We start from the raw sequence: 15,629 nt of genomic DNA on the forward strand, positions 1-15,629 counted from the left end.
AGCTGTCTTCCTGGCGCTGAGACTCCCTGGGAGCTGGGGGGCTGAAGGCTCAGAGGCCCCAGGCCCCGAGACAAATTCCGTCACAAACAGGGGGCTTCCAGAAAATTCTGGGGTCCTGTCTGCCATGGTCCAGCCCACAAAGAAGACCTGGGAGGGGCGTCCCTGGCTCTGGGCACCTCAGGCTGTGAGCGGAGCCTGGCTGGGCAGTCATGGCCGGGAGGAGAGGTCGCCACCCCCCACTGGATGCAAGACCAGGAAGGGGGTGTCCCCAAGGGCGACAGGGCTGTGCCATTGCTGTGACGGTTTGGGGACTGTGAGTACTGTCTGTGATCCGGCTTGAGGAGTACAACAGCACCAGGAGAAGATCTGCTGGTAACCTCGCTCTCTCTCTCTCTCTCTTAATCTCTCCCTCTCTCTCCCTCTCTCCCCCTTTCTCTCTCCCTCTCTCTTTCTCTCTCCCTCTCTCTCTCTCCCTCTCTCTCTCTCCCTCTCTCTCTCTCTCTCCCTCTCTCTCTCTCTCCCTCTCTCTCTCTCCCTCTCTCTCTCTCTCCCTCATTCTCTCTATCCCTCTCTCCGTCTCTCTCTCTCCCTCTCCCTCTCTCTCTCCCACTCCCCCTACCCTTAGCCCCTACCCCCTCCCTCTCTCTCTCCCTTTCCCTCTATGTCTCTCCCTCCCTCTCCCTCTCCCTCTATCTCTCTCTCTCTGCCCAGAACAGTGTCATTGCACAAAAACAAGGTCCCTATTCTGCACAGGAGAAACAGAAAGGGCAAACCACTCACCAATGCATCGCAAGGAAACCACCATCTTTGAAGAGCAGGAGTCGCTGAGGGAGAAGAAGGCTCTCTGGTCACTGAGACACACCTGGCAACAAGCATTCACTCCCCATGTCCCCACTCTCCATCGGCGCCAGGAGGAATAGGACCAAGACTCAAAGGGGAAGGCAACCCCTGCACAGGGGACAGTAGACAGAGTGCAGGGCAGTACAGCAGCTGGTGGGGCAGGGCTGTGGGGTGTCTCCTCTCTCAGCACCAGGCACAGTACCCAGGGAGCCCATGGAGGGTGGGCAGGGCTGTGGGTCTCTCCTCTCTCAGCACCCTGCACAGCACCCAGGGAGCCCATGGAGGGTGGGCAGGGCTGTGGGGTGTCTCCTCTCTCAGCACCCTGCACAGCACCCAGGGAGCCCATGGAGGGTGGGCAGGGCTGTGGGGTCTCTCCTCTCTCAGCACCAGGCACAGCACCCAGGGAGCCCATGGAGGGTGGGCAGGGCTGTGGGGTCTCTCCTCTCTCAGCACCCTGCACAGCACCCAGGGAGCCCATGGAGGGTGGGCAGGGCTGTGGGGTGTCTCCTCTCTCAGCACCCTGCACAGCACCCAGGGAGCCCATGGAGGGTGAACAGGGCTGTGGGGTCTCTCCTCTCTCAGCACCAGGCACAGCACCCAGGGAGCCCATGGAGGGTGGGCAGGGCTGTGGGTCTCTCCTCTCTCAGCACCCTGCACAGCACCCAGGGAGCCCATGGAGGGTGGGCAGGGCTGTGGGGTCTCTCCTCTCTCAGCACCCTGCACAGCACCCAGGGAGCCCATGGAGGGTGGGCAGGGCTGTGGGGTGTCTCCTCTCTCAGCACCAGGCACAGCACCCAGGGAGCCCATGGAGGGTGGGCAGAGCTGTGGGGTCTCTCCTCTCTCAGCACCCTGCACAGCACCCAGGGAGCCCATGGAGGGTGGGCAGGGCTGTGGGGTGTCTCCTCTCTCAGCACCCTGCACAGCACCCAGGGAGCCCATGGAGGGTGGGCAGGGCTGTGGGGTGTCTCCTCTCTCAGCACCAGGCACAGCACCCAGGGAGCCCCATGGAGGGTGGGCAGGGCTGTGGGGTGTCTCCTCTCTCAGCACCAGGCACAGCACCCAGGGAGTCCATGGAGGGTGGGCAGGGCTGTGGGGTCTCTCCTCTCTCAGCACCCTGCACAGCACCCAGGGAGCCCATGGAGGGTGGGCAGGGCTGTGGGGTGTCTCCTCTCTCAGCACCCTGCACAGCACCCAGGGAGCCCATGGAGGGTGGGCAGGGCTGTGGGGTCTCTCCTCTCTCAGCACCCTGCACAGCACCCAGGGAGCCCATGGAGGGTGGGCAGGGCTGTGGGGTGTCTCCTCTCTCAGCACCAGGCACAGCACCCAGGGAGCCCATGGAGGGTGGGCAGAGCTGTGGGGTCTCTCCTCTCTCAGCACCCTGCACAGCACCCAGGGAGCCCATGGAGGGTGGGCAGGGCTGTGGGGTGTCTCCTCTCTCAGCACCCTGCACAGCACCCAGGGAGCCCATGGAGGGTGGGCAGGGCTGTGGGGTGTCTCCTCTCTCAGCACCAGGCACAGCACCCAGGGAGCCCCATGGAGGGTGGGCAGGGCTGTGGGGTGTCTCCTCTCTCAGCACCAGGCACAGCACCCAGGGAGTCCATGGAGGGTGGGCAGGGCTGTGGGGTCTCTCCTCTCTCAGCACCCTGCACAGCACCCAGGGAGCCCATGGAGGGTGGGCAGGGCTGTGGGGTGTCTCCTCTCTCAGCACCCTGCACAGCACCCAGGGAGCCCATGGAGGGTGGGCAGGGCTGTGGTGTCTCTCCTCTCTCAGCACCAGGCACAGCACCCAGGGAGTCCATGGAGGGTGGGCAGGGCTGTGGGGTCTCTCCTCTCTCAGCACCAGGCACAGCACCCAGGGAGTCCATGGAGGGTGGGCAGGGCTGTGGGGTGTCTCCTCTCTCAGCACCAAGCACAGCACCCAGGGAGCCCATGGAGGGTGGGCAGGGCTGTGGGGTGTCTCCTCTCTCAGCACCCTGCACAGCACCCAGGGAGCCCATGGAGGGTGGGCAGGGCTGTGGGGTCTCTCCTCACTCAGCACCATGCACAGCACCCAGGGAGCCCATGGAGGGTGGGCAGGGCTGTGGGGTCTCTCCTCTCTCAGCACCCTGCACAGCACCCAGGGAGCCCATGGAGGGTGGGCAGGGCTGTGGGGTGTCTCCTCTCTCAGCACCCTGCACAGCACCCAGGGAGCCCCATGGAGGGTGGGCAGGGCTGTGGGGTCTCTCCTCTCTCAGCACCAGGCACAGCACCCAGGGAGTCCATGGAGGGTGGGCAGGGCTGTGGGGTCTCTCCTCTCTCAGCACCAGGCACAGCACCCAGGGAGTCCATGGAGGGTGGGCAGGGCTGTGGGGTGTCTCCTCTCTCAGCACCAAGCACAGCACCCAGGGAGCCCATGGAGGGTGGGCAGGGCTGTGGGGTGTCTCCTCTCTCAGCACCAGGCACAGCACCCAGGGAGCCCATGGAGGGTGGGCAGGGCTGTGGGGTGACTCCTCTCTCAGCACCCTGCACAGCACCCAGGGAGCCCATGGAGGGTGGGCAGGGCTGTGGGGTCTCTCCTCTCTCAGCACCCTGCACAGCACCCAGGGAGCCCATGGAGGGTGGGCAGGGCTGTGGGGTCTCTCCTCTCTCAGCACCAGGCACAGCACCCAGGGAGCCCATGGAGGGTGGGCAGGACTGGAGAAGCCTCTGCTCTCCTCTCCCTCTCTTTCTCTCTTCTCTCTTCTCTCTCTCTTTCTCTCTCTCCATGTTCATCTCACCTTCTCTTCCTCTCTCAGAGAAAGGTAAAGCTTGTCCCTGGAAGGTCATGTGTCAGCCCCATGGGAGAGACCTTGAGTTATTCCCCCAAAACCACAGAAAAAAGTCAGGAGCAAACTGCCCCCTGGTTGGCCACGGAGGCCTTTCTGGAGCCGGGTCCCTGCGGCAAGTTTGTTCTCAGGGTACAGAGAGAACAGCCACCTGCCCGAGAGAGAAGAGACAAATCTCACTCGGGAGGAAGCCTGGAAGCCTGGGGACACTGATGAGCAAAGCAGGGGCAAGGCCATGGCTCCCCGGTTGAGCTCACATCACGGTGCTAAGATCCCGGGTTCAAGCCCCTGGTGCCTGCCTGCAGGGGGGAAGTTCACAAGTGGTGTAGCCGGGCTGCAGGGGTCTCTTTCTCTCTATCTCTCCCTTTCTTCTCAATTTCTTTCTGTTCTTTCGAATAAATAAATAACGTGCTTTTAAATGAAAATAGACCCCAGGCCCAGGGGCCACTTAGGTACCACCACAGCCACCTCGGGACGTCCACCAGGCCTAGCGGGGACCTGGGGGAAGGACACGCTGAGCCTTGGACATCAGGGCATCCAGAGAACAGTGACCTGCTCGTAAGCCCGCAGGGGCTCGAAACACTCAGATCAAGCAGGCTAGCTTCCTCCCGCTACGCCCTGACCACTGGGGTCACCAGCCAGGGGGCTGGCTGTCCGGCCTGCTCCCACCCACTAGACATGGCACGAGGGAGGCAGGATAGGGAGCAGAGGCTGGACTCAGAAGGGCTAGACATGCCCTCTCTTGGTGCCAGGACACTGCCCCCCAACATACCCACACTCAAGGCTGAGGAAACTGCTGTCCCGGCCCCCCAGGATCAAAGGGGCCTAGGGACATGGGTGTTGGTGGCCAAGCAACAGATTCTTGCTGCAGGGTCTGTCTGCCGGTGTGTGCGGAACAGAGAGAGAGAACAGGGCAGAGAGCAGAGGGCGCAGGGCAGAGGGCGCAGGGCAGAGGGCGCAGGACACAAGACAGAAGGCAGACCAAACACCAACTGAGCCCGACTGCTTTCCTCCAGGACGTCCCCCAGGGCTGCCAGGACGCAGGGTGGGCTCAAAGCAGAGTCCTCCCGAGGTGACCCCCCACAAAGCCACGTGGTAGGGGACCCCAGGGCTGACGGGGGTGGGCACCTGTGGTACAGCCTCTGGTACAGGTCCCTGCCGCCCGAGCTCACGTTCAGCTTCATGAAGCTGGTGGCCCCGCTGTCGTCTGCCACGCCGCGGCTGGAGAAGAAGCTGTTTCTGCAGCGGGCAGAGAGGAGAGCGTCCACGCAGGGCAGCGCCACGAGGAAGGCCACCCCACCACCCCCGGCTCCCCACGGGCGCTCAGGTGAAGGGCAGCCCAGCACCTCTGGCACCAGCAGCCTCGTGGGCGTGTGGCCTCTCTCACGACATCCCCCTCAGTGGCCGGGGAGGCTGTGCAGAGGGTGGAGCACGGGACTTGCGAGCGAGAGGTCCCGAGTCGCATCTCGGGCACCACGTATGCCAGAGTGGCGCTCTGGCTCTCTGCCTGTCTGTCACACCCCACTATTCAGAGCTGGGGCCTCGTACGTGTCTGCCTGCACCATTTCTGGGATGGCTTTTTCCATTCAGAGGCAGAGACACAGAGAGAGGGAGAAGGAGAGACCTCGGCACTGGAGCTGCCCCCCCAGTGTTTGGGGGCAGCTCTTGTGTGGTGCAGGGGTTCAAATCTGGCTCGGGCATAGGGCAAAGGGGGCATGTCAAGCGTCAGCCTTTGCTGGCTGCAGGGGTGTTCGGGGAGGTGAGAGCCCCAGCAGGAAGAGCCAGTCACAGTTCACGGATTCTAGCAGAGCCTCTCACGGTGCCTGCTGGGACAGTCGGCTCAGACATGCCCAGGAGTCGGCCAGGTCCTCCCATGGGCTGTGCGGTGCCAGCATTACATCAAGCGTTAGTGCTGGGTGCAAACGAGACTGAGTGCAGAATACCTAGTGCAACACGGGCTTCGAGCCAGCGACTCACAGGCCTTGAGTCAGGGCTGCACCCGGAAGCCAAGGCTGTCACCCGGGCTTTGAGCCAGAGCGCAGACCAGCCAGCACTTGGCAATTCAGCCCACACTTCCCCTGGCCCACTGAGCTATCTCTCTGACCCTACTCATCTTTTTTCTCTTTTTTTTTTGAAGATTTATTTTATTTGGGGGCTAGGTGGTGACACTCCTGGCTAAACACACATAGCACTAAGCACAAGGACCCAGGCAAGGATCCAGATACAAGCTCCCAGCTCCTCATCTGCAGGGAGGAAGCTTCATAAGCAATGAAGCTGGTCTGCAGGTGTCTCTCTGTCTCTCTGTCTCCCCCTTTCTCTTGATTTCTCTCTGTCTTATCCAATAAAAATTGGGGGAGGGTGGCCTCTAGGAGCAGTGGATTTGAAGTACTGGCACTGAGCCCTAGTGATAACCCTGGAGGCAAATAAATAAATAAATAAATAAAATAAAAATCTTATTCACCAGAGAGGAAGAGAGACTAGAAACTTATTCTGCCACGTGTAGTGCCAGGCGTCAAACTCACAGCCTCGTGCCTGCAGGGTCGGAGCTCAGCCTCTAGGTCACCTGCCAATTAAATGTGAGGCCCATACTCTGTTGGAAGAGACTTGAGTTTGCAAGCATGAAGCCGCAAGTTTGATCCCCGCCACTGAATAGAAGGTTCAGAGGCTCTGCTTCTCATCCCCTGCCACTCTCACAACAACAAACAGCAGAACACAATAAACACAGCAGAATGAGTCCGCGTGATCTAAGGCTTGCTTGAAATGCTCCAACTGGGGCCGGGCAGTGGCACACCTGGTTGAGCAAAACATTACCATGAGCAAAGACCCAGGTTCAAGCCCCCGGTCCCCATCTGTGGGGGAGAGGGGACGCTTCATGAGTGGTGAAGCAGAGCTGCCGGTGTCTCTCCTTCTCTGTCTTCCCCTTTCCTCTCAATTACTCTCTGTCCCATCAAAAAGAAAGAAAGATACATGCCACACATCAGACAAAAGTTTAATAACCAAAATATATAAAGAGCTTGCCAAACTCAACAAGAAGATAAATGACCCCATCAAAAAATGGGGAGAGGACATGGACAGAATATTCACTACAGAAACACAGGAAAAAACACTCCAAGTCTCTGATGGTCAGAGAAATGCAAATAAAGACAACAATGAGATACCACTTCACTCCTGTGAGAAGGTCACACATCAGAAAAGACAGCAGCAGCAAATGCTGGAGAGGGTATGGAGTCGAAGGAACCCTCCTACACTGCTGGTGGGAATGTAAATCAGTCCATCCTCTGTGGAGAGCGGTCTGGAGAACTCTCAGAAGGCTAGAAATGGACCTACCCTATGATCCTGCAATTCCTCTCCTGGGAATAGATCCTAAGGAACCCAACACATCTATCCAAAAAGATCTGTGTACATATATGTTCTTAGCAGCACAATGTGTAATAGCCAAAACCTGGAAGCAACCCAGGTGTCCAACAACAGATGAGTGGCTGAGCAAGTTGTGGCCTATATACACAATGGAATACTACTCAGCTATTAAAAACGGTGACTTTGCCGTTTTCAGCCCATCTTGGATGGACCTTGAAGAAATCATGTTGAGTGAAATAAGTCAGAAACAGAAGGATGAATATGGGATGATCTCACTCTCAGGCAGAAGTTGAAAAACAAGATCAGGAGAGAAAACACACATAGAACCTGAACTGGAATTGGCATATTGCACCAAAGTATAAGACTCTGGGGTGAGCGGGGGGAGGGGAATACAGGTCCAAAAAAGGATGACAGAGGACCTAGTGGGGGTTGTGTTGTTATATGGAAAACTGAGAAATGTTATGCATGTGCAAACTATTGTATTTACTGTCAACTGTAAAACATTCATCCCCCAATAAAGAAATTTTAAAAAAAGAAAGAAAGAATAAAGTATAAAAAACTATTTTTAAAACTTAAGACTGCCCCAGCTGTAAGATTCCCACGGCTCCCTGAGCTGTGACCTCCACCACTCAGCCCACAGCAAAGGTGACACTGGGAGGTGGCTGAACAGCTAAGAGGCCAAGGGCCTTGTTCCCAACCTGGATGCACTCACTTACTCACTCATTCACTCACTCACTCACTCACTCACTCACTCACTCACTCATTCACTCACTCACTCATTCACTCACTCACTCACTCATTCACTCACTCACTCACTCACTCATTCACTCACTCATCACTCACTCATTCACTCACTCATCACTCACTCACTCATTCACTCACTCACTCATTCACTCACTCATCACTCACTCATTCACTCACTCATCACTCACTCATTCACTCACTCACTCACTCATTCACTCACTCACTCACTCATTCACTCACTCACTCACTCATTCACTCACTCACTCACTCATTCACTCACTCACTCACTCACTCATTCACTCACTCATCACTCACTCATCACTCACTCACTTATTCACTCACTCACTCACTTATTCACTCATTCATCACTCACTCATTCACTCACTCATCACTTACTCATTCACTCATCACTCATTCATTCACTCACTCACTCACTCACTCATCACTCATTCACTCACTCAGTCACTCATTCACTCACTCACTCATCACTCATTCACTCACTCATTCACTCACTCACTCATCACTCATTCACTCACTTTCACTCACTCATTCACTCACTCATTCACTCACTCACTTATTCACTCACTCACTCATTCACTCACTCATTCACTCATTCACTCACTCACTCACTCATTCACTCACTCATTCACTCACTCACTCATTCACTCACTCATTCACTCACTCATTCATTCACTCATTCACTCACTCACTCATTCATTTGCTCGTTCACTCATTCATTAACTCACTCACTTATTCATTCATTCATTCACTCATTCAGCATTGCATAAAAGTCACACAGGGACACACCATGAAAAAGGTGACAGTAGAATGGTTCAGCCTTGTCCTGTGACACCCTATGCCACCCACACACACACTTGCTGGGAATCCTGGGGAGACCCCTACTCCCATGCTCTCAGGTGAAGAGGAAGATAAATGCCCACAAATGGCCGAGCACTGCAGAGATGGGGGTGGTGTGGGGATGTCACGCTCCCCAACTTTAGTTTATACCACAGAGCAAGAGTAAGCAAAGCAGTGTGGAGCTGGGATAAAACAGACGCTTGGATCAGAGGAGCAGCACCGAAGCCCAGAGATGAGCCTTCACACACACCCGCCTGACAGACGACAGAGGGGCCAAAACCCCTCAGCGGGGCCAAGACGTTCTCTTCAACAGGTGGTGCCGGGGCATTGGGCAGCCACGTGTAGAACGTGAACCAGACCGCCGCCACCTGGCACCACACACCGAGGGCCAGTCAACATGGATTAAAGAGCTGGGCGGTAGACCAGATTAAAGAGCTGGGCGGTAGACCAGGTTAAAGAGCTGGGCGGTAGACCAGGTTAAAGAAAGAGCTGGGCGGTAGACCAGGTTAAAGAGCTGGGCGGTAGACTAGATTAAAGAGCTGGGCGGTAGACCAGATTAAAGAGCTGGGCGGTAGACCAGATTAAAGAGCTGGGCGGTAGACCAGATTACAGAGCTGGGCGGTAGACCAGATTAAAGAGCTGGGCGGTAGACCAGGTTAAAGAGCTGGGCGGTAGACCAGGTTAAAGAGCTGGGCGGTAGACCAGGTTAAAGAGCTGGGCGGTAGACCAGGTTAAAGAGCTGGGCGGTAGACCAGATTAAAGACCTGGGCGGTAGACCAGATTAAAGAGCTGGGCGGTAGACCAGATTAAAGAGCTGGGCGGTAGACCAGGTTAAAGAGCTGGGCGGGAGACCAGGTTAAAGAGCTGGGCGGTAGACCAGATTAAAGAGCTGGACGGTAGACCAGATTACAGAGCTGGGCGGTAGACCAGGTTAAAGAGCTGGGCGGTAGACCAGATTAAAGAGCTGGGCGGTAGACCAGATTAAAGAGCTGGGCGGTAGACCAGATTACAGAGCTGGGCGGTAGACCAGATTAAAGAGCTGGGCGGTAGACCAGATTAAAGAGCTGGGCGGTAGACCAGATTAAAGAGCTGGGCGGTAGACCAGGTTAAAGAGCTGGGCGGTAGACCAGGTTAAAGAGCTGGGCGGTAGACCAGATTAAAGAGCTGGGCGGTAGACCAGATTAAAGAGCTGGGCGGTAGACCAGGTTAAAGAGCTGGGCGGTAGACCTGGTTAAAGAGCTGGGCAGTAGACCTGGTTAAAGAGCTGGGCGGTAGACCTGGTTAAAGAGCTGGGCGGTAGACCAGAGACTGTAGAGTTCACAGAAGAAAACATCAGTAAAACAGCAGGATCTTCATGTCAAAGATGGATTTGGAGAACCCACCCCCTTCTATGGTAACTCCCTCCTGTGTGGACATAGTGAGGGTGCTGGTGGGTCTGCTGTTGCCACCTGTCTCCACCTGTCCCCAGCTGTCCTCAATCATCTCCACCTGTCCCCAGCCATCCCCAGCTGTCTCCACCTGTCCTCACCTGTCCCCAGCCATCCCCAGTCATCTCCAGCTGTCCTCACCTGTCCCCAGTCATCCCCAGCTGTCCTCCCCTGTCCCCAGCCATCCCCAGCTGTCTTCACCTGTTCTCACCTATCCCCAGCCATCTCCAGCCATCCCCACCTGTCCCCACCTGTCCCCAGCCAGCCCCAGCCGTCCCCACCTGTCCCCACCTGTTCTCACCTATCCCCAGCCATCCCCAGCCATCCCCACCTGTCCCCACCTGTCCCCAGCCAGCCCCAGCCGTCCCCACCTGTCCCCACCTGTTCCACCCAGGACTCTGGGGCCCTGTGTAAGCAGGGTGTGGGATGGGAGAAGGCAGGGCTCCTGGACACTGTCATGTCACCGTCACACAGGGAGGGACTCACCTGTAGCCCAGGTCTTGGCAGGCGGCCCGGCCGTGCCCCTCAGTCCAGCCGTCCTGGCACACCGGGTACCAGCTCTTACTCTGGTAAGAGTACACCTGCAGAATGAAGCTGGGCCCGTAGAGGCGAACTGCGGGGCGGGGGGTGGGGTGGTGAGTGCGGCTATCCTGGCCACGTCCTGTACAGCGGGCGGCAGGGCAGGGCTGGGGGGCTTCCCTCAGGACGGGCTCACTGGGGGACAGGGCTGGGGGCTGCCCTCGGGATGGGCTCACTGGGGGACAGGGCTGGGGGGCTGCCCTCGGGATGGGCTCACTGGGGGACAGGGCTGGGGGCTGCCCTTAGGACGGGCTCACTGGGGGACAGGGCTGGGGGGCTGCCCTCGGGATGGGCTCACTGGGCAACAGGGCTGGGGGTTTCCCTCGGGATGGGCTCACTGGGGGACAGGGCTGGGGGGCTGCCCTTGGGACGGGCTCACTGGGGGACTGGACTGGGTGGGGGGCTGCCCTTGGGATGGGCTCACTGGGGGACAGGGCTGGGGGGCTGCCCTCGGGACGGGGCTCACTGGGGGACTGGACTGGGTGGGGGGCTGCCCTTGGGATGGGCTCACTGGGGGACAGGGCTGGGGGGCTGCCCTCAGGACGGGCTCACTGGGGGACAGGGCTGGGGGCTGCCCTTAGGACGGGCTCACTGGGGGACAGGGCTGGGGGCTGCCCTTAGGACGGGCTCACTGGGGGACAGGGCTGGGGGGCTGCCCTTGGGATGGGCTCACTGGGGGACAGGGCTGGGGGGCTGCCCTTGGGACGGGGCTCACTGGGGGACTGGACTGGGTGGGGGGCTGCCCTCAGGACGGGGCTCTGCCTCCCCTGGACGTGAGCCCTGGGTGGCCACACACCCCCGACACACAGCCACGCACTGCGTGACTCGCTTATACTAGCGTGGAAAGGTCTACTCGGGTCTGTCTGGCTCTGTGAGTGTCAGGAGCCGGTGGTCTTTGAAGACTGGAAGTGGGTGAGTGGGGTTCAGGCCGGGGGAAGGTAGGTGGAGCGACAGAGCGAGGTCTCCTCAGGAGGAGACGAAGATGTTCAGGTTCTTAAACGATATTTTTTATGTATTTATTGCCTAGAGACAGAGAGAAGTTGAGAGGGGAGGGGGAGATAGAGAGGGAGAGAGACACACCTGCAGCCCTGCTTCACCCCTCCTGAAGCTTCCCCCCTCCCCCTGCAGGTGGGTGCAGGGGCTTGAACCCAGGTCCTTATGCACTGTGATGTGAGCGCTCAACCAAGTGTGCCCTGGGGCCCAGTTCATTTTGTTGTCTTTTGTTTTACACGTCCTGGGCCTTTCACTACTCTGTGACGCAGAGACACAGAGAGAGACCACTGCCGTGACTCGCGTGCGGAGGGTGAGGGGCGTGAACGGGCGGCCAGGCAGGCAGCAGAGAGGAAGAGAGGAAGCCCTATAGCTAAACTAGCTCACTGCCTCCTGCTTTATTTAAAAAAAAAAAGATTTATCCGTTTACTTCAGGAGAGAGGCCAGAGCACTGCTCAGCTCTGGCGTAAGGCAGGGCAGGGAATTGAACCCAGAGCCTCTGTGGCCTCGGGCAGGCAGGCTGGGGCTCTACCTGACTGAGCCGTCTCCCGGGCCCCAGTTGTTTCAGAAACCACTATGATCTGGGTCCACACGCTGCACCATGAAATCTGCAAGGACGAACGTGGTGGCAGGTAGAATTTAGCTCATTCAAGCAAAGGAAAACAAAAAAACGGGTGAGGGGCCAGGTGGTAGTGCCCCAGGAGAACACACACGTTACAGTGCTCAAGGACTCGGGTTCAAGCCCCCGGTCTCCACCTACAGTGGGGAGGTTTCTCAATTAGCGAGACAAGTCTGCAGGTGTCTCTCTATCTCCCCCTCTCCTCTCCCTCCCCTTTCAAGCTCTCTCTGTCTCTGTCAAAAATTAATTAATTAATTAATTACATCTTTGTAAAAATATATTTATTTCCTTTTGTTGCCCTTGTTTCATTGTTGTTGTCGTTGTTGGATAGGACAGAGAGAAATGGAGAGAGGAGGGGAAGACAGAGAGGGGGAGAGACAGACAGACACCTGCAGACCTGCTTCACCGCCTGTGAAGTGACTCCCCTGCAGGTGGGGAGCCGGGGGCTCGAACCGGGATCCTTATGCCGGTCCTTGCACTTTGCGTCACGTGCGCTTAACCTGCTGTGCTACCACCCGACCCCCTAATTAAATCATTTTTGAAAATGAGGGGCTGGGCAGTGACACATCTGGTCAAAACCGCGTCACCATGTGCAAGGACCCGGGTCCAAGCCCCAGTCCCCACCTGCATGAGCATTGGGACCAGGCAGTAGGTGTCTCTGCGTCTCTCCGTCTCTCCGTCTCTCTGGCCACGGGCGCCAGACTGAGCGGGTCAGACCCCAGCCCGGCCTGCGGGGAGGGGACGCATGACGCTGAGGCCCGGGGCCCACGCAGACTCACCACACCGGTTCTCGTCCTCACCGCTGGGGCAGTGCAGGACACCATCACACCAGTGCGAGGCGCTGACACAGGCCCCCGAGGAGCCACACTCCATGCCGGCCACCGAGCACTTGCTGTCCACTGGCAGAGAGGGGGCGCGTCAGGGGGACTCCGGCACGGGCTGGGGAGGGGCGCGTGTGCGGGGGGTCCGCTCTCAGCCCCACGGCCCCGGGCAGGGACCTGCGGCCTGTTGTGCCTTTCTTTCTGCCCTGGAGTGGTGCTCTGTGGGTTCTGGTTTGTCGCTCATTTCTTTTTTAAAGAAAGTCAGGGGCCAGGCGGTGGTGCACCTGGCTAAGAACACATGCTACAGGGCGCAAGGACCCGGTTCGAGACCCCACTCCCCACCTACAGGGGGGAAGCTTCACAAGTGGTGAAACAGGGCTGCAGGTGTCTCTCTGTCTCTCTCCCTCTCTACCTCCCCCCTGCCCTCTCAATTTCTCTCTGTTTTACCAAATAAAGTTTAAAAAAATCCATATTATTTTAAAAGAAAAGGGAAGAGGAGAAAATCAGAGGACTGGGGAGACAGCACAGTGATTCCGCACCGTTTTCATGCCTGAGGCTCCAAAGTCCCAGGTTCAATTCCCAGCACCACCATCAGCTCAGGGCTGCTCAGGGCTCCCGGGAAAAAATAGATGGAAAGGGGCTGGGCAGCGGCCACGTGGCTGAGCCCACACGTCACCGTGCGCGGGCCCCAGGTGCAGGCCGTGGTCCCCAGCTGTCGGGGAAGCGTTGTAAGTAATGGAACAGGCCTGCAGGTGTCTTTCTCACTCTCCCTCTTTCTCTCACCTGACAGGACAGAGAGAAATTGAGAGAGCAGGGGAGACAAGGACAAAGAGAGATGCCTGTGGCCCTGCTTCTCCGCTTGTGAAGCTTCCCCCTCCCCCGTGGGGGTGCAGAGCAGGTCCTTGCGCTCAGCGCTACGACGCGTGCTTGACCGGGCGCACCGCTGTCCGGCCCCTGTCTCACCTCTCAAATAAAAAATATACACACGTTCTGAAACAGAAAGAAAGAGGAGCCAGGTGGTGGTGCACTTAGTTGAGTGCACACATTACAATGTATAAGGACACGGGTTCGAGCCCCCGGTCCCCACCTGCAGGGGGAAAGCTTTGCAAGCGGTGAAGCAGGGCTGCAGGTGTCTCTCTGTCTCTCTCCCTCTCTATCTCCTCCTTCTTCCCTCTTGATCTCTGGCTGTCTCTATCCAATAAATAAATAAAGATAAGAAAAAGAAGGGAGGAAGGAAGGAAAGAAGGAAAAAGAGAAAAGACAAAAGTAAAGAGGGGCCAGGTGGTGCCACACCAGGCTTCACACTCGTGTTACAGTGCACGACGAGGACCCAGGTTCAAATCTCTGGTTCCCACCTGCAGGGAGGAAGCTGCATGAACAGGTCTCTCTCTCTCTCTCTCTCTCTCTCTCTCTCTCTCTCTCCATCTGTATTTCTGTCTTTATCACATAGGTAATAAAACATATTTTAAAAAGTAAAATACATTGTTTAAAAAGAAAGAAAAAAGGTAGGAAGGAAGGAAGGAAGAAGGAGGGAAGGAGAAAGGAAGACCAAGCAGACGGCCGTGCAGTGTGGCCCAGGGAGCAGGTATCCCCCAGCCCCCAGGGGAGCCCCGAATGTCCCTGTGTGTCCACCACACTAAGCGCCCAGGTGCCAGCCTGCGACCTGTGACAGGCCCGGAGCCACCTCCTGTCCCCAGAGCAGCGCCCGCCCCACAGGCAGACAGAGGCAGCGAGGTCTCAGCTCCCCTCAGGAGAGAGATGTCTGCAGGACGACGGGGTCCCCGGCACAGAGCACAGCCCCGGGTGACTCACCGAACCTCCAGAGCAGGACGGCGGCCGCGGCCCCAGCCAGCACGGCCCCCAGGGCCAGGGAGATGAGCACGGTCTTCCGGGCCCCTGGGGAGAAAGGCCAGGCCGCGCTCAGTGACCACCTTCAGGCCGCCCACCTCACCACTGCCCACCCGCGTGGCTCACGCGGCTCCCAGCAGAGACCGTCTCCTGAGCACCCCACCCATCGCAGGGGCGCCAGTTTGAAGCCCGGCATCACATGTGCCCATTAAGCTCTGGTTCTCTCTGTTGCTCTGTCTCTCTGTCTCTCCCTCTCTGACTTTCTCCCTCTCTGTCTCTGTCTCTCTGCTCTCTCTGTCTCTCTCCTCTCTGTCTCTGTCTCTCTGCTCTCTCTCTGTCTCTCTGTCTCTCTCCTCTCTGTCTCTGTCTCTCTGCTCTCTCTCTGTCTCTCTGTCTCTCTCCTCTGTCTCTGTCTCTCTGCTCTCTCTCTGTCTCTCTGTCTCTCTCCTCTCTGTCTCTGTCTCTCTGCTCTCTCTCTGTCTCTCTGTCTCTCTCCTCTCTGTCTCTGTCTCTCTGCTCTCTGTCTCTGCTCTCTCTGTCTCTCTGTATCTGTCTCTCTGCTCTCTCTGTCTCTCTCCTCTCTGTCTCTGTCTCTCTGATCTCTCTGTCTCTGCTCTCTCTGTCTCTCCCTCTCTGTCTCTCTGCTCTGTCTCTCCCCTCTCTGTCTCTGTCTCTCTGCTATCTCTGTCTCTCTCCTCTCTGTCTCTGTCTCTGCTCTCTCTGTCTCTGTCTCTGCTCTCTC

At 57.7% G+C, this 15,629-nt stretch overlaps 1 protein-coding gene across 1 annotated transcript; it reads right to left on the reverse strand.

The window, feature by feature from the left end:
- Positions 1 to 688: 688 nt before the first annotated feature.
- Positions 689 to 15,054, reverse strand: LOC132536295 (transmembrane protease serine 2-like). The gene is made up of 6 exons (XM_060183919.1): positions 15,014 to 15,054; positions 14,852 to 14,970; positions 12,998 to 13,117; positions 10,517 to 10,643; positions 4,773 to 4,883; positions 689 to 824 (listed from the first exon to the last, which is right to left on the reverse strand). Exons 1-6 carry the CDS (start codon positions 15,052 to 15,054, stop codon positions 719 to 721), a joined length of 624 nt encoding a protein of 207 aa, XP_060039902.1. The 3' UTR covers positions 689 to 718.
- Between the last annotated feature and the right edge of the window lie 575 nt (positions 15,055 to 15,629).

The sequence above is a fragment of the Erinaceus europaeus genome, unplaced genomic scaffold (assembly GCF_950295315.1).
Source record: "Erinaceus europaeus unplaced genomic scaffold, mEriEur2.1 scaffold_1232, whole genome shotgun sequence".
Lineage (NCBI taxonomy): Eukaryota > Metazoa > Chordata > Mammalia > Eulipotyphla > Erinaceidae > Erinaceus > Erinaceus europaeus.

Excerpts from the sequence above, each read along its gene's own strand:
- LOC132536295 (XM_060183919.1), bottom strand. The coding sequence starts at position 15,054 with ATGGGTGGGGTGCTCAGGAGACGGTCTCTGCTGGGAGCCGC. Across the intron at positions 14,971-15,013 it reads CGGTCTCTGCTGGGAGCCGC|GTGGTCACTGAGCGCGGCCT; the intron begins GTGAGCCACGCG and ends GGCGGCCTGAAG. Across the intron at positions 825-4,772 it reads TACCAGAGGCTGTACCACAG|CGACTCCTGCTCTTCAAAGA; the intron begins GTGCCCACCCCC and ends CTTCTCCCTCAG.